General features: G+C 45.8%; 1 protein-coding gene and 1 long non-coding RNA gene across 3 annotated transcripts in view; both read left to right on the top strand.

Moving 5' to 3' along the window:
- The first annotated feature begins 15,826 nt into the window (after positions 1-15,826).
- On the top strand, positions 15,827-17,930 carry LOC103560367 (uncharacterized). Of its 2 annotated transcripts, none has more exons than XM_008534463.2 (3): positions 15,827-16,694; positions 16,993-17,144; positions 17,297-17,930. In XM_008534463.2, exons 1-3 carry the CDS (start codon positions 16,165-16,167, stop codon positions 17,521-17,523), a joined length of 909 nt encoding a protein of 302 aa, XP_008532685.2. In that variant the 5' UTR covers positions 15,827-16,164; the 3' UTR covers positions 17,524-17,930. The 2 variants fall into 2 exon arrangements, with proteins under 2 accessions (XP_008532685.2, XP_070449009.1); XM_070592908.1 differs by having other exon boundaries at positions 17,250-17,930.
- A 1,544-nt stretch (positions 17,931-19,474) lies between these two features.
- LOC139079236 (uncharacterized) overlaps positions 19,475-22,552 on the top strand; it is an 88,948-nt gene continuing 85,870 nt past the window's right edge. The window contains exon 1 of the long non-coding RNA XR_011532658.1: positions 19,475-21,516. This is a non-coding gene — a long non-coding RNA (uncharacterized lncRNA). The remainder of the gene's footprint in view (positions 21,517-22,552) is intronic.

The following is a 22,552-nucleotide window of genomic DNA, read 5'->3' as shown; positions in this document are numbered from 1 at the left end:
GTGTGTGCGCGCACGCGCACATTTGAGTGTGTGTGTAACAGAGAGAGAGAGAGCGAGTGAGAGAGAGACAGACATATAAACAATAGAGGTGTGATCACTACCATGATAGAAGATGGAGAAAGGGTAGGGCTGGCATCAAGGAAAATTTTTGAAAGGAGGTGATTTTTATCCATCCATCACATATTTATTGAGTACTTAATGTATCTAATCTTTGTGCTGGAGCTACAACAGGGAACAAAATACACAAAAATGCTTGCCTACATGGAGCTTGCATTCTAATAAAGGGAAACAATATGTAAGGAAGATGGATAAATATATACATATATATTTGGATATATATATTGTGTTGGACGATGAGTGTTAAGGAGAAAAATGAAGCAGAAAAGAAGGACAGGCAGTATTGTTGGAGAGATTGCAACTTTTGAAGTGACATTTGAATAAAGACCCAAGGGAGAGGAATTTTAGCTCTGAACATGACTGAGTAAGTCGTACTGGACTTTCTCTACTGTGTAAATAACTAGAATGCTAGACCAACATATGAAACAACTGTCCAGACATTGAACAACAGTTAGCATAGGACTATGATCCCTGAGAGAAGGAAGACACACAAGGTGAGCCTGATGATCACTCTAGCTTTAGGCCTGAAGGCAGTTTCTGGCAGAGCAGGGAGGGGAAACCCATAGAGCACAGAGGTATTTTTGTGTTGAGGAGAGGGATATTAGAGTTTGAAAAGGCTGACACACTAGAATTTGCAGGGAAGAGTACTAGAGAGAAAGGAGCTACTCAGAGAAAGAGCTCCAGAAATCTGCATAGGGATCTCCCTTGAGTTTTTGTCTAAATACTGTGCATACACAGAGTGAAACTCCATGAGTGTGGGCAAATAACAACTACTCGGGAGCTATAAGCTGAACAACTTCCAGAGTTCAGCCTAGGCTGGGAGACATTCAAGTTCCAGCTGGCTAGAGTGGCGAGGACATGTTGAATACTTGGGGCATTCAGTAGAGACCTCAAAAGGGTTCTAGTAGTATAGCTGTAGTAGCCTTAGGGTAAAGGCTACTCCAGAGCTACCTGAATAAAGCTCAAAAAAGAATAAAACTGATCCACAGGTAACTTAATTGCCTACCCAAACAAAACAAACTTCAACATTCTTTAAAGGAAGGAAACAAAATTTGGACCCTCAACAATGGAACTTTCACAATATCCAACATCCAATGAAGTGATTACACATGGAAAGAAGCAGGAAAATATGACCTAAAAGCAGGAGAAAAATTACTGTATAGAAATAGACCCAGAAATGACAGAGATACTGGAATTAGCATAGACTTTGAACAGCTATTTTAAATATAGCTATAATATATTATATATAATATATTAATAATGTTAATAATATATTATTAATTAACACCAATATTTAATTAATTTATTTTAAAGTTGTTTAATTTATATTATTTATTGTTTATATTATATATTATATATTATAATATATTTATATAATTTATATATACTATTATATAATCTACATAATTATACAGTTATATAATTAATTTATTAAAAATAAAAATACAATATGTAACTATATAATATATAACATAGCTTATATAAAATATAAAATATATAATATAAAGTATAATATATAAATTTATATATTATATATAAATAATAAATTATATATTATATTCATATTATTTAATTTATTTATATCAATTAATTTCTTTAATAATCAATATTAATATATAATCTATGTTACACAGATTATATATTATATATTATTAATATATATTAAGAGATTTAAATGAAAAGACGAACACAATGAGGAAAGAAGTGGAAGTTACCAAATGAAATTCAAGAGTCTAAAAGTCTAATATCTGAACTAAAGAAAACATATAGTAGCTTAAAAGCAGATTAGATGCTGAAGAATAAAACCTCAGTGAATTTGAAGACATAGCAATAGAAAATATCCTAACTGTAGCACACAAAGAGAAAAGACTTCAAAAAATGAATAGTAGGGCTGGCCCCGTGGCTGAGTGGTTAAGTTCCCGAGCTCTCCTGTGGTGGCCCAAGGTTTCCCCGGTTCATATCCTGGGCACGGACATGGCAGCACTCATCAGGCCACATTGAGGTGATGTCCCACATGCCACAACTAGAAGGACCCACAACTAAAATATACAAGTATGAACCAGGGGACTTTGGGGAGAAAAATGAAAAATAAAATCTTAAAAAAAAATGAGTAGAGTCTCAGTACCTGTGGAACACTACAAGTGGTATAACATATGTGTTATAACATATGTGATATAACGTATGTCTCAGAAAGGGCAGGGGCAAAAAATATTTGAAGAAATAATAGGCCAAAATTTTACAAACTTGAAGACTATAAACAATAGACTCAAGAAGATCAACAAACCCTAGCAGGATAAACACACAAAAAAATGATACCAAGGTGTATCATAACCACTTTACTAAAACACATGTGATAAAGAGAAAATATTGGAAAGAGAAAGAAGAAGACATGTATTATGTACAGGGGAATAAAAATAAAACTTATCATTGATTTCTAACTAGGAGCAATGCAAGCCAAAAGACAATAGAGTAAGGAGCTGAAAGAAAAAGAAGAAGTCAAACTAGAATTATACACCAGTGAACATACTTCAAAAATGGAGGAAAATAAAGATATTTTCAGACAAACAAAAGCTGAGAGTATTTACACCAATGGGTTTGCCCTATAAGAAATGCTAAAGGAAATTTTTCAAGCTGAGGTAAAATTTCAAGCTGGGAATTTGGATGTATACAAAGGAATGAATAGCACTGGGAATGTTAAATACAGAATCCCTTTTTCTTAGTTAAAAAAATTTAAAATGTACTATTTAAAGCAAAAATAATAGTATATTGTGCTGTTTATAACATTTGTAGAAGTAAAATGTATGACAACAAAGGACAGGAAGGAGAAATGGAAGCATATTATTATGTTTCCTTCAATATGTGTGAAGTAGTATAGTGTTTTCGGAAGGTAGATTGCGGTAAGTTACAGATGCATATTATAAACCCTAGAGAAACCACTGAAAATAAAAGATGGATGGCTAATAAGCTAATGGTGGAAATAAAATGAAATAAGAAAAACAGACAAACAACTCTATCCAAAAGAAGGCAGGAAAAGAGAACAAAGGACATCAAAATTTGAGGGTAGTGGCTAAAATTACTTAGAAGGACATTTATAACTTTAAATTCTTTTGTTAGAAAAGAAGAAAGTTTGAAAATCAGTTATCTAAATGTGTACCTTAACATACCAGGAAAAACAGAGCAAATTAAAAATAAACAGAAGGAACGAAATAATAAAGATATGAGTGGAAATCAACTAAATAGAAAACAAACAGTAGAAAAAAATTAAACCAAAGGCTGATTCTTTAGAAATACCAGTAAAATTGATGTATCTCTAGTCAGATTGATCAAAGGAAAAGAAAGAAGACACAAATTAACAATATCAGAAATGAAAGAGGGAACATCACTCCACATCCTTTAGGCGTGAAAAGGATAATAATGTAATATTTTGAAAAACTTTATGCCAATAAATTTGACAACTTAGATGAAATGGACAAATCCCTTGAAAAGTACAAACCGCCAGAGCTTAACTAAAGAAAAAAATGGATGTTTGAATAGCCCTATATTTAGTCAAGAAATTAAATTTGTAATTAAGATCTCTCTCCTCTCCTCCCAAAAAATAATAAAAGAAAAGAAAATCCAGGTCTAAATCGTTTCACTGGTGAATTCTATTAAATGTTTAAGGAAAAAATAATACTAATCTAACACAAACTCATTCAAAAAATACGAGAAAAGGGAAATCTTTACAATTTATTCTTTGAGGTCAATATTATCCTAATGTTAAAACCAAACCAAAACATTACAAAGAGAGAAAATTACTCACTTTCTGTTATGAAAATAGATGAAAAATCATTAACAAATATTAGAAAATTGTAACTAGCAATATACAAAAGTGATATAGTTTGACCAAGTGGAGTTCATCTTAGAAAGGCAAGATTAGTTTAACATTTGAAAATCAGTATAATTCACCATAGAATAAAGGAGAAAAACAATAAGACTATTACAATATATACAAAAAAATCATTGACAACATTTATCATCTATTCACAAGAAAAACTCTAAGAAAATTAAAGGTAGAAAGGAACTTCCTCAATGTGATAAAGAGTATCTGTGGAAAACCTGCAGCTAATAACATACTTAATGTTGAAAGATGGAGTACTTCTACTCAGGTTAAGAACAAGACAAGGCTGTCTGGCTCTCACCATTTCTACTCAACACTGTACTAAGGTTCTCTCAGTGCCATAAGCTAAAAAAAAAGAGATAGATGTGAAGAAGCAAAATTTTCTTTATTTAAAAATGGCATGATCATATAAATAAAAATTCCTAAGAAATATACAAAAGAGCTATTGGAAGTAATATATTAATTTAACAAAGTCACAGGCTAAAAGGTCAATATACAAAAATCAATTGTATTTTTATATACTAGGAATGAATATCTGGAAAATAAAATGTTAAAAACAGGGGCTGGCCCGGTGGCATAGTGGCTAAGTTTGTGTGCTCCACTTTGGAGGCCTGGGGTTCACGGGTTTGGATTCTGGGTGCACACGTACACACTGCTCATCAAGCCATGCTGTGGCAGCATCCTACATACAAAATAGAGGAAGATTGGCACAGATGTTAGCTCAGTGACAATCTTCTTCAAGCAAAAAAGAGGAGTTGGCAACAGATGTTAGCTCAGGTCCAATCTTCCTTACCAAAAAAAAAAAAAAAAAGAAAAAGAAAAAAAGGAAAAAACACCACCACTTATAATAACATAAAACATGGAATATTTATGGGTAGTTTTAACAAATCATGCATACAATCTGTACAATTAAAACTACGAAATATTTCCGAGAGGCCCAAATAGTACTGGGAGATCTGAACAGAGGTGGAGCCAGACACACAGCGCAAAATCATCTTTTATCAAAACCTAAGGCCTCTGAGCCTCTGGCCATATGTGGGGTGGTGCTATGCTTGTTGATTGTGTGCCAGCTCTGAGAGCTGAGATGTGAGCGCAGATACATCTTCAAGAGGTCGAGACAGGAACTTACAAATCAGCACCACGGACAGAGGCCTCGGCAATCTTTTCTTCTCAGAGTTCAGGCCAAACCAGGAAGACCCTGCTGAAATCTTTGGCAGAAAAATCTCTGGAGACTTGGACACTCCAGACTCACAAGGACAGGGAAATCCCCAGATCAGGAGACCACCAGCCCTGATCTAGCCTGACAGGATGACATCACGATTGTTCTTGCCTCCTCCCTGGTCTTCCTGCCTACAGGCTCACTGTGCCCTAACCTCCATTTCATCTCCTCACTGCTATCAGAACAATCTTTCTACATCTTGAGTCTGACCATGACTCTGTCTTTTTCGAACTATTCAGTCATACCCCTAGCTTGGCATTCAAGGTTCTTTATGACTTCCATGCCCATATTCCTGACCTTATTGGTCATCTCTGCTCCTATACACCTTTGCTCATAACAAAGCTTTCCCTCCTGCTTCTCTAAGGATCCCCTCTACCTGCTCAGTCTCTAAATGTTGGAGGATACCCAGGGCTCAGTCCTTGGAACTCTTCTCCTATTTCCATTCATCCCATTAGTGATCTCATCAAGTCTCATGGCTTTAAATATGTACCTAACCTAGATCTCTACCCTGGACTTTGGATGCATATTTCTAGATAACTACTTGATACGTCTACTTGGATATCCAATAGACATCTCAAACTTACCATGTCTATAACAAAACACTTGACCTTTTCCTCCCAAAATGACTTAATCTTTATAAATTGAATGGGGATAATTGGGATTTCATTTTCACTTACCTGATTACCAATGAGGTTGAGTAAATATTTATTGAAGATATGGCTTTCTTCTTTTGTGAAATGCTTAATTGTGACTTTTATTCATTTTTATATTGTTTTTCCTTCTCTGAATGGTTTGAGGCATTTTATACATTCTTGATACAAATCCTTTTTGGTGATCTGTTATAATTATTTTCCCTTTTGTTTGTAAATTATTTGTAAATTTTTGTAAATTATTGCTCTTCTTTAAAATGTGTCAATGAACAGAAGTAATTATTTTAGCAAGTTCAATTTATTATTTTTTTTATGATTAACTCTTTTTTGTAAATTGTTTAAAAAAGTATTACCCAGGACAAAGTTATAAATATATTAAACTTATTTTATAGTATATATATTTTCTAAATGTTATATATATTTTATACTAAATATTTTTAAAGTTTTATCTTTTCTATTTTGGTCCTTAGTCCATCTTGAATGAATTTTTGCATATGGGATAAAATATGGATCCAATTTCACCGTTTTCATTTCTGTCATATTATATGATAGGTCTGTTTTGGGACTGTCTATTCTTATCCATATTGGCCAATCTGTACCATCATGCTGTCTTAATTACCATGATTTCGTAATACATTTTGATAACTAGTACGGTAGGTCCTTTCTCTTTCTTTCCTTCCTCAGAAATGTCTAGGATATTCTTGGCCTTTCCCTCTTCCATATTAATTTACAACCAGCTTGTCAGGTTTAATTTAGAAAAAGCCCTGTGGGGATTTTGATTGACATTGCATTGAATCTAAAATTAATCATATTAAGTACTTCTATTTAGAAACATGGGATAGTTATTGTCTCAATTTGTTTAGATCTTCTTTAATATCTTTCAGTAAGGTTTTTTCCCAACTTTTTATTTTGGAACAATGTCAAGGCTATATAGAATACCCACAAGAGTAGTAAATCAACATCCACATACCCTTGCAAAATTAGCCTTAGCTCTCTATATTTATGTAAGTATTAATATGTTCTTGTATTCTGAACCACTTGAGAGTAATGTACTCTCAAATGATGAAATTTTACCCCCAAATAGTCCTACACATAATTCCCAAGTACGCAGACTTTATTCTGTGTGAGTACGACATAATTATAACATTCAGGAAATTTAACACTGATACATTATTATTCTCTGATATGCAGTCCATATTAAAAATTCTCCAATTGTCCCCTTAATGTCCTTCATAGTTGATTTTTTAAAAATCAGGATCAAATTAAAGATTTCACACTGTATTTAGTTGTCTTGTCTCTTTTATCTTTTTTCATCTAGAACAGTTCTCAGCCTGTCATTGACCTATGTGAATTTTGTCCTTCACTATATTTTTGAAAGTACAGGCCAGTTGTTTTGCAAAAATATCATTTAATTTAGATTCAAAATGGTTGTACCAATATGTACTCCCACCAGCAATCCTTGTATGATTGTTTCTTCATGGTTAGATACAGGTTAAACATTTTTGGAAGGAATATTATGTCACTAAGATGTCTATCCCTGTGTTTCACATCTGAGGGCATGCAATGTCATTTGTCTAATGATTGGTGATATTAGATTTGATCACTTGGTTGAGGAAGTACCTCTCAATAATGTATTATAATTATTTTCATATAGATCTTACACAACTTTTAGTTTCAGTCATGCCTAAGTACTTTATAATTTTGTTTCTATTAGAGATGGCATCTTTTAAATATTACGTTTTCTATGTCAATTGCTCATCGCTGCTGTGTAGAAATGTAATGGCCTTTGTATAGTGACCTTACATCCAACTGCCTTGCTTAATAATTCTAATAATTTGTCTGTGGACTTTTTGTTTTGTTTCATTTTATGTGGACAATCCTATTATCTATACATAATGTCAGCTTTATTTCTCACTTTCCAATCATTTATACCTGAATGTCTTTTTTACTTATTAGGGCTGAAGTTTCCCCTTTGTGCTGTCAGGCCCTGTGCTTCCCTCAGTCATGGCACTGACAGAACTGTATTATCACTGTCTGGTCACTTGTCTGTCTCTTTACTAGCCTGAGAATTCTTTGAGGACGTAGATTGATTCATCTCTGAATCCGTGTTACTTAAGTCTTGACCTACAGTGAATGTTTGGGAATAATCATAACCATCTATTGAGCACTGTGCTATGCATTTTACATAAACAATTTTATTTAATTCTTCCAATAACACTTCAAGATGGTACAATTATTATCTACATCTTTAAATGAGGAAACTCAGACTCAGAGAGGTTAAGCCACTTACTAAAGGCCACATAGCCAGAAAAAGGCAGAGCTTAGATTTGAACTCAGATCTAACTCCTGATACTGTCCTCTTGATCACTATTCTTTACTGCTTCCCCAGAGAGTAATGAGTGGGTGGGTAGGAGGAAGGACGGGGTGGGGGGGTAACTCCTTGAGTCGCCAGGGGTTTTGGAAAGATCTCTTGGGGTCCCTCTTTCCTTGGAGAGGTTTGAGCACCGAGGCTACTGGTTCTGGGTCACCTTGGGAAGCCCTAGTGGTTTTCCCTCCAACATAGCAGGGCCCATCTTACATTCTGGGGCCCCTCCAGCTGTCTTTGGGAGCAGTATATGCTGGGGATTCAGGATTTAGCAGAGAGATCATAGGGGCTGCTATTCTAGAACAACCCTTACCAATGCAGGCAATTTGAGAGATGGGCCAAGACTTTTCCATGGGCCTGAGGAGCGACCAGTTAGTTCTGATTCCTCAGGTATCATGGGGTCACCATCTACACCAGCTTTGGCAGCAGATGGCCTATGAGCCTTCAGCCTGAGAATTCCTGGGGGCAGTCCTCCAAGGGTTCATTCTTGGCCCCTAACCTTGGGCTGCCCAATGCCCAGGGCAGAGAGTACTTAGTTTACTATCTACCGTGGATGTCAGACAGCTGAACTGGCATCACTGACCTGGGATCCCCCGAAGTCTTTTAGCCTCTGAGGTTACCCCGCCCTGTGCTACTCAAATGGAATCATCTGGGACCCATTTCCACACATGATGGGAAAACTAGCATGACCCTCACAGTCAGTATTTTCAGAGATTCCCAGGGGCTTCTGTTTCTCCTAGTGACTTCTTGATCTTTGTGGTCATTTTAAACACGTCTGCAAATTTGTTGATACTCTTCCTATCAAGAGTTGGAGTCTAATTCCCATCCCCTTGAGTATGGGCTGGCCTCTCTGATCTGTTTCTCATGAACAGAATGAGGTGGAGGTGATGCTGCTTGATTGATTCCTGAAACTGGATCATAAAAGACAGTAGAGCTTCTGTCAGGCTTTCTCTCTGGATGCTTGCTTTTGGAACCCTGGTGCCATGCTGTGAGGAAGCCCAGACCACACGGAGAGTCCATGTGCAGGTGTTCTGGCCAACAGCCTCAGCTGAGGTCCCAGGTAACACTTGAGTGGCACAGGAGCAAGGAAGCCTTTGAGATGACTCCAGCCCCAGCCACCATCTGACTGCCACCACTCTAGGTCCTGGCAGTGCTTGTCCTCTTTCTTTGCTACTTGGTTCCACACACACCACTGCTCCTCCTCCTTCATCCTCACAAAGCATCACTAATGCAAGGCTAGTGTGGATGATATTGAAGATTTTGGGGCCACAGAGGGTAGCTGCAGCAAAGACCAGGACAAGTGAGAAATTAAATTTGAGTATGAGACTCACTTTAGTGGAAATTTACAGGCACTGCAAACCATGGGGGATTTTTGCTGGTCCTGTTCACCCTTGAGCTGAAGCTTTCTGCCATCATCTTGGGCCTCTCTTTCTCCCTCTACCCTCATTCTTCCTCGCTCTCTTCAGCTGCATTAATTCTTGTTTTGATATGCAGACCCAAAAACCATTAGATTCTTAGTCCATAAATATACGGCTGCATGAAATGAAATGTTATTTCTTTTACATTGAAACATTTTATTTTTCTGACACCCTTCCTCTAGGTGGCATAAATGTTCTCAGTCACTTCAGGCTTTCCTTGCTCCTTCTGCCAGATGTGTGTCAAGTTCTAGGAGTCATCCCAATACTGGTGAGGCTGGAGTGTTGGGGGCATGCCCTGAGCTACACATGGTTCTGTCTCACCATTCTTGTCAATTCACAAGGATGGCCGCTATGTCTTCCTTCATTTCCAACCACAACATCTCTCCGGGTCCAACTCCCTCCCAGCGGCCGCTGATCCCTAGCAGGGTGCACAGAACACTCATTTGCTCCCATGCTGTAAAGCTGTTAAGACTCCTCAGACTACAAGCACCATGCAGCTCCTTTTTCACTGCCTTTCCAGAGCCACATGGGCCTCCTGCTTTCCTGGGTTTGACCCAGGAAGGGCATGTATCCTTTTTCACTCTCCGAGTTCCCAGTGTAGGTAACAAAAGGACCTTCCTCAGGGACTCCTCAGAGTGTCATCTCTTCTTCACCACTGGCTTTTTCTCTCTCCTTGCTGCCTCGTTTCATATAGTTTTGGTCTTAGCTGTGGCAAAGTGGCTCCAATTGATTGTATATTTCTCCAAATCTACTATTTATGTTACAGAGTTTATACAAATCCTTCAGGGCTTAGGTTTTCGAAGTTCAAAAGCCTGGGTTTTTGCAACTCAAGGTCTTAGCTTTTGAATTCCCAAATAAATAATTTAACTTTGTTTGCAAAGAGTTGCAGGCCTAGCTGCCTGAGTGGGGATTGGCAAGGGGATGGGGAGAGCAGTGAATAGCGAAAGCAGGGTGCTGGGTCATAAACATCTTACGCAGCAGTTTAAACTCTCTCTGTCCCATGAGCTCACATTTAACCTATGGCCAGGGGAATTTCATCAAAATTTACCTCTTATGGTCTTTTTCTAACCAAGAGAACATTCTCTCCCCAAGAACAATTCTACCTTCTTCCTTAGCCAATTGGCTCAGACTGCAGATGACTTTTAAAACTAGCACTTTTCCCTTTTCTGTTATATACTTATAAAACTGTTTAATCACAGCTATGGTGGAGGCCAGCACTGGGAACCTTGGGGAATAAAGTAGGGAGAGACAGATTTCAAGGACAGCCCATGGAAAATTTCCTAGAGGAAGTGACATTTGAGCCGCCAAGAAGCATTCCGGGCAGAGCGAACAGCACAAGCAGAGATGCAGATGTTGTCTTGGGCATGAAGAGCAGGAGAGGAGGATGCACTGCAGAGTGCAGGTGTGGAGAGGACACCAGGTTGACCTGCAGGAATCAGCTTGTGTCAGGCCTGGGTGGCAAAGGGTTTGGCTTCCATCGTGAGCGTAAGAGGTGGGATCCCACTGGTAGCTTCTACAGGGGCCGTGCCATAATTCCAATAGTTTCCTCTCTGTTCCCTCTCCTGGTATTTCCTCATTCCACTCTCTCTACCTGAAGTGCTCAGTACTACTCTCTCTCTTGCTTCCTTCCTGGGGTGGCTTCCTTCAGGAGAAGGAGCAGGGAAGTGGGATGGGCAGTGTTCCCAGATCCTGGAGCCTGTTTCTGACCTAAGGTTCAGGGCACTATTAGTGAGAAAACACCATAACTCAGATTAGGTATAAAAATTTGTTGAAATTCTCATGTATTTGAATGGAGAATGAATCATGCTGTTGCTATTGCTATTGCTATTGCTATTGTGAAGCCAATCTCTCCAATGTGAATATAAAAAAGTCCTTGAAGGGCAGCTGGACTAGCATCGGCTAATCTACACCGTCATCCAGTTAACAGAAATGACATAATTTCCACTCTTTCTCACCCAATAGTTGAAAGAGGTTGCTGGTGGCAACTAAAATTAGTATTAAAATATGACATAAAAGTAAATATCAAAAGATTTGGCTGATATTAGGGTCTGAATGTACATATCAAATTGAGAATTCCATTTGATCATGTAACAAAAAAGTGCTACTGAATGAATGTTATTGGAATATAGTAAACTAGACTGTGGATTCCTTGAAGTCAGAATTCATGTCTGTTTTGCTTGCAGTTATGTCCCAGCATCTACTGTCCTGCCTGGCACACAGTAGGTGCACATAGTATTTGTGTAGAAAACTGATGACTGGAAGTTTGATATGTACTGGGCCATTATCACCATCAGCTGAGAAAGCTATTCTCCCACTGTTTCCCAAGGTTGATCCTCCACAGTTAATCAACTGTGGTGGCCCAGGTCTAAGCTCTGCCCTCACCCTGTGCCCTCCTCACAGGTGGGCGGGACAATCTTCCCCTGACTGACTTGGTCTGGGCTGTTCAGGGGAGGTCGCAACGGTCAGGGAAGTCAGCACTCCAGAAGCCTCTGCACCATGAGTGTCTCTGGGCTGAGCCCCCCCAGACCCCTGGGCAGTGTCTCTGGGTTCCTGCAAGTGGCCTCCCTGCTCAGCCTGGTTCTGCTGCTGCTCAAGGCCGCCCAGCTCTACCTGCGCAGACAGTGGCTGCTCAAAGCCTTCCAGGAGTTCCCGTGCCCTCCTTCCCCCTGGCTCTATGGGCACAGCCGGGAGTCAGGAAGGAGCGGGATGGGAGAGTGGGACGGTGGGGAGGGCCAGGGCTCTGAGAGCCTGGTCAGCACATCCACCTGACAAAGCCGTGTTGTGTGATGAGCATGTGGCCCCCGGGAAAAGTCAGTTTCCCTCTCAGGTCTCTGCTCCTCATCCCAGTCCAGGGAGCTCACTCCCTCACAGGGAGCCTGTACTGGTGTTCTCAGGTCTGTCAGACAACGCTTCCTTAGGTAGATCTGCAGGCTGACCTGACAGCCCTGCACTTAAGGACAATGACTATTCCTTCCTGAATCTCCTCTCTGTCAAGGCTGAGCAGCCTCAGATGTTCTCACAGAACAGTCTTCTAGATGCTTCTCTGCCCCAGTCACTCAATCCCATCCTCTCTGCCTGGCCCTGAGCTTGCCTGGGAATGCAGACATCAGTCCATGGGTCCCTGCCATGTCGGGTCACAATCTGTGGAGATGATCGACAGGAATCTGAGAAGGCGTAAGGAAAAGAGGCTCACATGCTGGGATGCAGGGGACAGTGGAAGCCTTCTTGTAAGAAAGCAGAGGTAAGCTGAGTCTTAGTTTCATTGTGTGGAAAATGCATGTAAAGAGTGAGTGCCTATGACCTGCTTCTTTGGGTCAAATGACATTGTGTGTAGAAAAGTGCCTGAAACATAAAGGGGCTTGGATGAAAAGGCAGTCGTTATTAGGTGATGATCACACCAAGAATTGCCTTCTGTGTGCTCCTTCAAGGAGCCAAGGCCGGACACATATTGCCTGGTTTCTTTGAAGTCCACCACCTGGTTTCTCTTCAGCTGAGTTCTGTCTCCTCTGTTGTCTGTGACTTTTGAGGCTGCTGTCTCTGCCCTGTGGAGCTCAGCCCAGCCTGGGCTGCTGCTGGCTGCAGGGCGTGGCTGGGGATGGGAGCTGGCAGGTGCCTGGGTCCTGAGTGTAAAGGAAACCAGGGGAAGCAGGAGGCAGACTAGAGCCTGGGCAGGTGCATCTCCAGCCATGGTGCCTGTCCTGCTCCCCTTGAGTCTGTCCCACCTGGGCCTGTGGGCTTCTGGACTGATCTTGGTCTTAGGTTTCCTCAAGCTCCTTAGACTCCTGATGCGGAGGCAAAAGCTGGCCAGGGCTATGGACAGCTTCCCAGGGCCCCCCACGCACTGGCACTTCTGGCACGCCCTTGAGGTATGTTGTGGGGAGTGTAGAGTGGAGAAAGAGAACAGCCTCGTCTCTTTCAGAGAATCAGGCCTAATCCCCTGGGGCCGTGGAGGGAGACCCTATGTTTGGGCAGGGGGATGACGTCCTGGAGGCGTGGTTCCCGTTCAGCTTTCCACTGATCTCCCCCTCACTGCTGCCTTCTGAGCTGGCCTCCGATGGGGAGCATTTCACAGTTGGGGCCCATGCAGGCCACAGACTCCTTCCCACCATTCTGAGGCCCAAGGTTCAGAGAAACCTCTGCTAAGGGCTCAGCGAGAGTGTTGGTGAGAAACCCTAAATAATTCGATAGAACTAGGCAATCACATTTAGAGGGTAATCAGCACCCTCTTTGTTCTGCGCAGTGTAAAGATTTCGATTTTTAAGACTAAAAAGGAAAGTGAAGGCAGAGATGAGTGCTGTCACCTCAGAGACCTCCCCGAGTGTCTGAGCAGTTGGTGCCCACAAAGGTGGGGTTCTCCCTGTCTTGCCTCTGGGCTGGCTCGAGAGCCGTGGCATCTCCTGGGTTCAGATCCTGGCTTGTTCTGCCCAGTTATCTCAGCGTGGTGGGGCCCACCTTAGCATCCATTGTCGGGAACACCTCTTAGCTCCCTGCCATAATGGGGATGTGGACCAGAGGTTTCTGAACACAGGGCAAGGGACACCTGCATTGGAATCAACTGGGAGAAGCAGAGTCCTTCTGAGAAATCTGCTCCACCAGAGCCCCTGGAGATCCTAATTACCATATTGGAACTAGGAGTCCAAAGTTGAAAACCTCCCCAAGAGTTGTGATCTGCAGCCAGGTTTGGGAACCCAGAGATGAAGGCTCAGAGAGGGGCGTGATGACTTCTTCCACCTCCTGAGTACACTTTCCAATTTGCAGTCTAGGGAATTGCCTCTCCTCCATGACTGATGCTGGGAATGAGCTGGACCTCTGGTGAGGACTGCCCAGGCTTATTCTTGCCCCTTCAACTAATGGCCCTCTCAGGATGGCCTGGTAACCTACATGCATCCTGAAGACACTCAGCAAAGGAAAGGGTGAGTCTGGGAGATGAATCAGACCCAGGCCCTGCTCTCAAGGAGCTTCCTGTCTAGAGGGGAAAACAGATACCAGAGCCTTCCCTGCCACAGGCGAGGTGGGGTGCCTAACCAGGATTGAGCATCAGCCCCATGCTCTGTATCTCACTACTTGTCCCTTTGGGTTGTCATCTACTGTTTACTAGTTTATCTTCCTCACTAGACCTAGAGGATGGAGATCTGCTCTGATTCATCCGGGTACTTTCAGGGTCCAGCACAAAGCCTGGCACAGAGCAGGGATCACTGAATGAACAAACAGTGAATGTTGGAGAGCAGGGAGAGGAGTCGACAGAGGAGACAGAGTGATGGAGAGGACAAGTGGAGGGACCAGGAGGGGTTTGGGAGAGGCTTTGCTAAGTCCACAAGGAGGCCATGGCAAGTTTGAGGTCCAACCCTAATGGGGGTATGAGAGGCATTTAAGGAGACCTTCAATCCCTTTGCTCTCGCATCTTCTCCACTTTCACTTGCCTCCGTCAAGGCTGGGTTTGCCCTCAGCCTGTGGGCTTCCCTAGGACAGGGACCTGGCTACCATACCCCCATGTCAGAGCTGGCTGCCCTCTTTCCCCTAAATGCCCCTGTTCCCCACCTTAAGAGTATGTAGAGGGCCTGGAATACAGCTTAGTTCTGGCTTCTTGGCTCTAACACAGTATCTGAAGGGCCTTGGTGCCAGGAATGGTGGGCAGGGCTGGAGGGGTGGTTGCTCTTGGGAGCTACAAAGGTTTCCTGGGAACGATGGCAACCCCCACACCTCTGTATTTCTCCAGGGCTTGGCACTTCTGCTCTGTCCGAGATACACCTGAGCCTGAAAAATGGGGAGGGGTGTGAGTGATTATTTTTTCTAAAGTAAAGACAAGGAAATTGAGGCTCAGAAATGGCCTGGTATTTGCCAATGTCCATGTGGTAGCTCAGGAACTGAGTCAACGCTTGGCCCAGGTCTGGGGTGGGGTGTGCTTGGCTCCAGGAAGCAAGGGGTGGGGCAGGATTGTGTGGACTGACCAGCCCTCTGCTCCCATCCTTTCCCCAGGGAAAGGCCTGCTGGTCCTTCAGGGACCCAAGTGGTTCCAGCACCTCAAGCTGCTCACGCCTGACTTCCATTATGATGTGCTAAAGCCCTTTGTGGCCCTGTTCGCTGACTCCACCCATGCTCGTGGGCACCCTGCCAGGCTCCTGGAGGCTGTGGCTGCTGGCCAGGCCCTCCCCACCTGGCTTTCCCTGGGAGAGGACAGTGAGGAGAATCACTGAGGCCTCAAGGCCCCGTTCTGCCTGCCATAGCAGTGCTGAGCCTTCTCCACCTGCCACCTGCTGAGTGCAGGTGCTGACCAGGTGCTGAAGGTCCCAGTGGCCAGGCAGCCCTGGCCCTCGTCTCCACCAGGAGACCCAGCCCTCCCTCCCGGACCAAAGGGCCTCCGTGGGGCCCCAAGAAGGCTCCGACTGTAGCAGATTTGAGGGCTGCCTGTGTGTGAGGATATTAGGAAGCCCTTTCACATGTGAAAAGTGTCTCCTCCTCATTCTCTGTCCCCCTCAACTGCCTAAAACAACACCATTAGCGCCTCATCTCTAAAAGGGATGCTGGGACCAGGGGGCAGGCTCAGGGTCTTGGGGCTGATAATCCCAGAGGTTACCAGGGCTAGGATCCTCCCTTTGCAACAACTCCTCCCCAGCATGACTGCAGGCCTGACTTACTCACAGACTGTGCTGGGGAGCTCACCACCCCTCGGGCCTCCTCTTCCCGTCTATGCAGGCTGCCCCGGCTGGGAGGAAGTGTCCTTGTGCATGTGCAAAGCCTGCCTTCTGGTCCTGCCCTCTGAACTGCAGCCCCTACCCGCCCCCACCCCCACCTTCTGGCAGGATGGAGGCCAGGCCAAGGAGTGGGGGTGCATGGGAGGAGGACAGGCTGTGGGTTCTGGAGGGCAGGGGTGGGGCACCCAGTCCAGCAGGCCCCTCACATTACTTTCCATCTCTCTGCTCCAGGACAAGTGGGAGGAGAAGGCTTGTGAGGATAAGAGCTTTGACATCTTCTGTGATGTGGGCCACGTGGCGCTGGACATGCTCATGAAGTGCACCTTTGGCAAGGCAGACACTGGCCTGAGTCACAGGTCAGGGGGCTCTTGGGGCTGACCACACTCTCCACCCAGGCCAGCTCCGAGGGGAGACTTGGCAAGACTCCTGGGCCCTTTTCTCAGAGGAGATAGGGTCCTGCCCTGGGTAGCCCCAGCTCGGGGGGAGCAGGGCCTTGAACACGGTGGCGAGACAGATTCTGTCTTTAGTGGGGAGACTTAAGGACAGGGAGAGGAAGGCAGAAAGCGCTGCAGTTGGGGAGGATTCTGGAATGGAGCTGCTCGGGCTCTGCTGGAGGTCAGCGTCTGAGAGACCCTCCCTTTCTCGGCTGTGCAGGGACAGTAGCTATTACCACGCGGTCTGTGAGCTCACTCTGCTGACACAGCAGCGCATTGAGTCCTTCCAGTACCACAATGACTTCATCTACTGGCTTACCTCCCATGGCCGCCGCTTCCTGCGGGCCTGCCAGGTGGCCCACGACCACACAGGTGGGCCTTTGCCTCAGGGCCCACCCATAGAAAGCCCAGCTTCTAGTCCAGTTCCTCTCAGCCCCTCCAGGGTCTGTCCCTTTGCAAGAGCTTGGTTCCCCTTAGAACTGAGGATGGGTCCCCAGCCAGTGACACCCTGTGCTCTGGCCCAGACCAGGTCATCAGGGAATGGAAGGCAGCCCTGCAGGATGAGAAAGAGCAGGAGAATATCCGGAACCGACACCTGGACTTTCTGGACACTCTCCTGAGGGCTCGGGTGAGTGCGCACCCAACTGAGAACTGGTCCCAGAGGGCCTGCACGCCATCCTCTGGGATGGGGCTCACTGGATGGCAGCAGGGGCTCTTAACCATTGCTGTCCTCTTTCTCCTGCAAACATGACCTGTTCCTTGTCCCAGGACACACAGCAGCACAGGCTCAGAGGTGGGAAGGTGCTAGGTATGGCTGGCCATGGTACTGGGGAGAGATGTCCTAGCAGGGAGGTTGGGTCACATGCTGGAAGGCCTGAAGACCAACTCCAGACTTCTAAGACTGAGAAGAATCTTTGTACCCTAGAATCTTAGACTTTCTTCATTCATTCATTCATTCACTTGAGCCTTTATTCATTCACTCCACAAAACTCCCTGAGCCCTATCCTGGGTTTGTTCCTGTGCTAGGGACGCAGAAGATGACGAATACCTGGCCTTGCCCTCCAGACTCTTACAGTCTAGTGGAGGAGACAGGAGCTGGATGTTGACAGAGAACCTTTCCTCCAGCAGGTGGCGCTCTGTGTGTCAAGTGAGCAGAACTGACAGGGCCCCACAGAAGCAACACAAGGACAGTTCTTTAGTTCTGACCTTACACAGCCCTGATGCCATTTTGTGCTCTCACTGCAGGAGCTGCATTGGGCAGCAGTTTGCCATGAACGAGATGAAGGTGGTCACGGACCTCTGCTTTCTCTGCTATGAGTTTGCCCTGGACCCTTCATGGCCACCGTTGTGATGCCCCAGCTGGTCCTGCACTCCAGGAACAGCGTCCACCTCCACCTTAAGCCCAGGCTCTGGGAAGCAGCTCTTCTGAGAGTAGGGCCCCAGACAGCCCAGGCTGTGGTCTGTCCCTGGGTACTGCCCTCCCCAGGCTGGGTTGTGCAGTAGCTGTGGCTCTCTGCCTTCTGGGGGCTTGTAGATTAGAAGGGGAGGAGGCGCTGGCATAGACTATCACCTCGAGGGCAGGGCCATGTTGTCTATAAATGCTTATCATGCCTGTATGTCTAGGGCTTGCACCTACTTGCTTCTAGAATCTTCACTTATCTCCCATAATTGGCAGTCTTTCTAAAATGTAGCAGAAACTTACATCCAGCCTCAGTGACTCAGTGACTGCAATGGAAGCTGTGCCTCAGGATTCATGGTTATGACCAAGCACTTACCCACCCCATGTGACAGAGGGGTGGCTTTGTCCCTTCACTGAGATGGGTTTCTTTGTTTCACTTTTGTGTGTGTGCTTGGAATATAACAAAAATAAGGAAAAATTGCCTAAAGCAAAAACATCCAGAACAATGAGTTTCTCAAGCAAACTCCAGGTGACCGCCACCCAGGTCGAGGAATATGGAAGATGGTCTCACGGGTGTGTCTTCTGCCCTCCTGAGATAGGTGTCTGTGGCACTCCTCACATCATCAGCATCTGTGTCACAGTCACCTGGTGCTCTGGGCATTTGGGCTTTGGCTGGGAAGGTGGCAGAGTGGCATTTGAGGGGGCTTCCTGGAAGAGATGGTGCTTGAATCAGGCCTTGAGGCAGGTGAGGCCCGAAGCTGTAAAGAAAGACTTTTGGGGAGGCCTCAGGTGGGGCCCATGCTGAACCAGAGACCCTTCCCCAGGAGTCCCTGCAGCAGCTGCCTGATGGCTGGGGGCAGACTCTCCTCTAAGGCCTCAGGCCCAAGGCCATTAAGTGGGCTCCAACCCAGGAATTAGACAGCTGTGGAAGGGAGGGCATGGAGAATGGGGGAGGGACGGGAGAGGGGAATTCTGGCCCTGCGACTTGGGAGGTCTCTATGCTACCTGGGGATGCACCATCTGGAGACACATCCTTCCTGCTATTGATGCTTCCTCCCTCAGATGAAGGCCACAGCCCTGGAAGGTTGGCATGGGCCACCTGCTCACTCCTGCAAAGCCCTTTCCAGACCCACACCTCCTTGCCCACCTGAGACTGGGATGCCGGGGCCCCAGCCAGTCTGTCCCCCATGCCACCCACTTTCGCCTCTGTTGTGACCCTGGACAGACCTTTCTCTGCTCAAGCGAAGATAGGGTTTCAATAGCCATCACCTGGGAGCTGAGCCCAGTGGTCATAACCGGCTCTGGCCCATGGGTGGTGCCAGAGTCTAAGATGTGTCTACTTCCCTATGTCTTTGGATTATCGGGAGGCCTGTGAGTCAGGCCAGGAGGAGGCCATCATCCCACTTCAACATTAAGGGAAGGAAGCTGCCAAGATGCTCATCAGGCAGAAGCTTGAGCTGGGGCCTTCTGACTCAGGCCTCTTTTGACCAAGACTCCGTAGGGAGCAATGACTCTCTCTGGGGGGGCAGGAGTGGGTGGGAAATAGAGCTGAGAGCTCTGAAGCCTGAGGGAAGGGGGAGGCTTCCTGTGTGAGAGGAGGACAGAGGCTGGGGACAGGTGAGCTAGTCCTCCCAGCTCTGCAAACACTCCCTGCTGCCTCCTATGATCCCAGGCGTTTTCGTGCACGTGTGCGTGTGCAGTGTTATGCGAGAGGGGCACACACAGGGATGGCTGCACAGCAGTGTCTGTATGTGTGTGTCGGGGGGTGTGCATATGCGTGTGAACTCAGCCTGGGTTTTTCCCCTTGCCTGGAGCCAGCAGGGTCCCTTCTTGGTCACTGTCTTTATCTCCTGTGGAATCCTGTGGTTAGAGCTCGTGTCCATGGCCTGCCGCCCAGAATTCCGGGTTCTCGTTGTCTTGTACTCTCTGAGACGGTCAGCCGAGCCCTTCTGCATCACCTGATGCCAGGGACCTGCCGACCTTCCTGTCCAGGACTCTCCCGGCTTACTCTCATGCCCCAACCCCGGCCAAGCGCTGAGTGTCCACCCTTCTTCTCATGGCAGGGTTGAACTAGCCCAGTGACCTAGACGGCAGGGGACTTGGAGGGAGGTCCTGCCTGCAGGCACTGTTACTGAACCTGAAATGGATTTGCTCACTGGTTGCACAGCAAGCCAATCTCTGACACCAGGTGTAGTGGAAAAAAGTAGGAATTTTATTGCAAAGCACTCAGTGAGGAGATTGGGCAGCTAATGCTGTAATCCTGAACTCCCCAAAAAGCTACAAGCAAGGGTTTTTATTTGAGGTTTTAGGTAGGGGTGGAGGAGCATGTGGCCTTGGGGGCTGAAGTTTGAAGAGTCCCTGTGCAGGCGGGACTGTCTTTCATGTTTGTTCATGGGTCGCATGTGCAAATTCAGGGGAGTTCTACGTGTTGGATGCAGTGGGTTTTTAGTCTGTGACGTCTAAAGTTTACAATGAGTCACTCTAGATTTTCAATGCCCCTGTGCAACGTTTCATAGCGGGGAGCTGTCAGCAAGCTGCTTTCTTATCCGTGGTCCTCTTGCTGTTCTGCAAATCAGCTCAGAAACTTTGGTTACTTTGTCCCTCATGTCAACCTTGTGGGTACGGGCACGGTTTCACCTAATCCGGGGAAATTTTTCCTCCTTCATTCTCAGTTTCAGCACTGGCTGGGGGAGAAGCCCTTTCCCGGAGGCAGAATGTGGCATCACAGCACAGGCAGAGGCTGCAGGGAGCTCTGTCTATGGCATCCTGGGCTCTGGCTGGGAAAGGCAGGGGGTGAGAAGGGGAAGGACCTGTGCGCAGGACCAGCAAGAGAGCAGGGCGGGGTTGAGAGAGGCCAGTGGAGGAGTGCAAAGGGGCCTGGTGCTGGGTCAGGGCCCAGGGTCAGGAGTGAAAGTGGGGACCAGCTTGCTTTAACTATCCTCAGTTAGTTGTCTGTTTGCAAAAGTAATTAGATAATGCATTACTAAAGCCCAGCCTCCACGTAACATCTCTGATGCTTGGGTCACCATGGTAACAGGTGCTTAAGTGTCAGGAACTGAGGGTTGACACCTTGTCCAGTTCAGGCCTGTTAAGACCACTGACTCATCAACTTGGCCTGGGTGGATGACCCATAGGCGACTCTTTGACATCAGGAGGCCACCCTCAGATCGTGTTGACGCCATCGTTTTGTGAAGACGTGTCCTGCGGAGAGTCAGGAAGCTTGACTCCACTTGTGCAGAGCATCAATTACTTCCCTTCTCCTTCCCGCCAATCCTCTATCCCCGCAGTTCAGACTTCGCTGCCCCATTTATCCCATAAATATCCCTAACCCCCATTTTTGGGGAGGTGCGTTTTAGGTTTGTTTTCCCGTTTCCTTGCTTGGCCTCCATGGGAATAAACCCTTTCTCTGCTGCGACCTCGTCTTGGTGACTGGCATTTCATGTGGCGGGCAAAACTAACCTGAATCAGTATCAGGAGGACCAGTCCCCACACAGTCTGCCAGTGTGACGGGGTTGTAGAAGCCCCTCCTCCCTCAGGGTGGCTGACCAGAGACTCAGGGGACTGTCACGGGGCTGTCCTGTGGGGGAGTTTCCATAGCTGTTTACTGCTTGGGGTCTGACGTCCTCTCCCTCCAGACAACACATCTGCCTCCATGGGCTCCCCCTAGTCCCTCCTGGACAGACGCCTACGCTGTGGCCTCTGAGGCGACAGGACATGACTGGCCCTGCTGGGATCCTGGCACCACAGAGCAGAGATTCTGTCCCTTCCTTGTCTCCTCTGTCTTCCCTCCCCTTCTCTCTCTCTTCTCTTCATCCATCTCCTTCCAAGGGAGGACAACACTCCATGCGACACTGTGAACTTTATTGCAGAGCGTGGGAAAGAAGGAGCAGGTGTGTGAATGACAAATGGGCAGACGGTTCACACAGTGAAGAGACTGGGAGCACAGAGTGATGGTGGTTACACAGAGACTCAGCAGGCTGACTACTGGCTCCCCGTGGTGTCCATGTCCGAATTCCTGGACCCTGTGACTGCATCCTGTTTTACCTGAGTGGGGCCTGTGTAATCAGAAAGGTCCACATAAAGAAGAAGGCCAGGTGAAGACAGAAGCACAGACACATTTGAAGATGCTGCTGGATTTGAATATGGAGGGGGCTCCAGGAGCCAAGGAATGCAAGGAATGCAGCTCCAGCTGATGGAAAGGCAAAGAGAGGTTTTCTCTCCCAGATCCCAGGAGGTCAGGTGGCCCTGCCAACACTTTGGTTCTGGTCCAACAAAGCCATTTCAGACTTCTGACCCCAGACTGTAAGAGAAGAAATTTGCATTGTTTTATTACGACTGCAGTAAATTAGTATAGCAGCAAAGGAAACTAATAGAGGGACAG

This window comes from Equus przewalskii, chromosome 2, assembly GCF_037783145.1.
Source record: "Equus przewalskii isolate Varuska chromosome 2, EquPr2, whole genome shotgun sequence".
Taxonomy (NCBI): Eukaryota; Metazoa; Chordata; class Mammalia; order Perissodactyla; family Equidae; genus Equus; species Equus przewalskii.
Note: the sequence above shows the minus strand (reverse complement) of the source record. Positions and strands in the feature narration are given on the sequence as shown.

Excerpts from the sequence above, each read along its gene's own strand:
- LOC103560367 (XM_008534463.2), top strand. The coding sequence starts at position 16,165 with ATGCTGGGACCAGGGGGCAGGCTCAGGGTCTTGGGGCTGATAATCCCA. Across the intron at positions 16,695-16,992 it reads GACACTGGCCTGAGTCACAG|GGACAGTAGCTATTACCACG; the intron begins GTCAGGGGGCTC and ends TCGGCTGTGCAG. Across the intron at positions 17,145-17,296 it reads GGTGGCCCACGACCACACAG|ACCAGGTCATCAGGGAATGG; the intron begins GTGGGCCTTTGC and ends GCTCTGGCCCAG.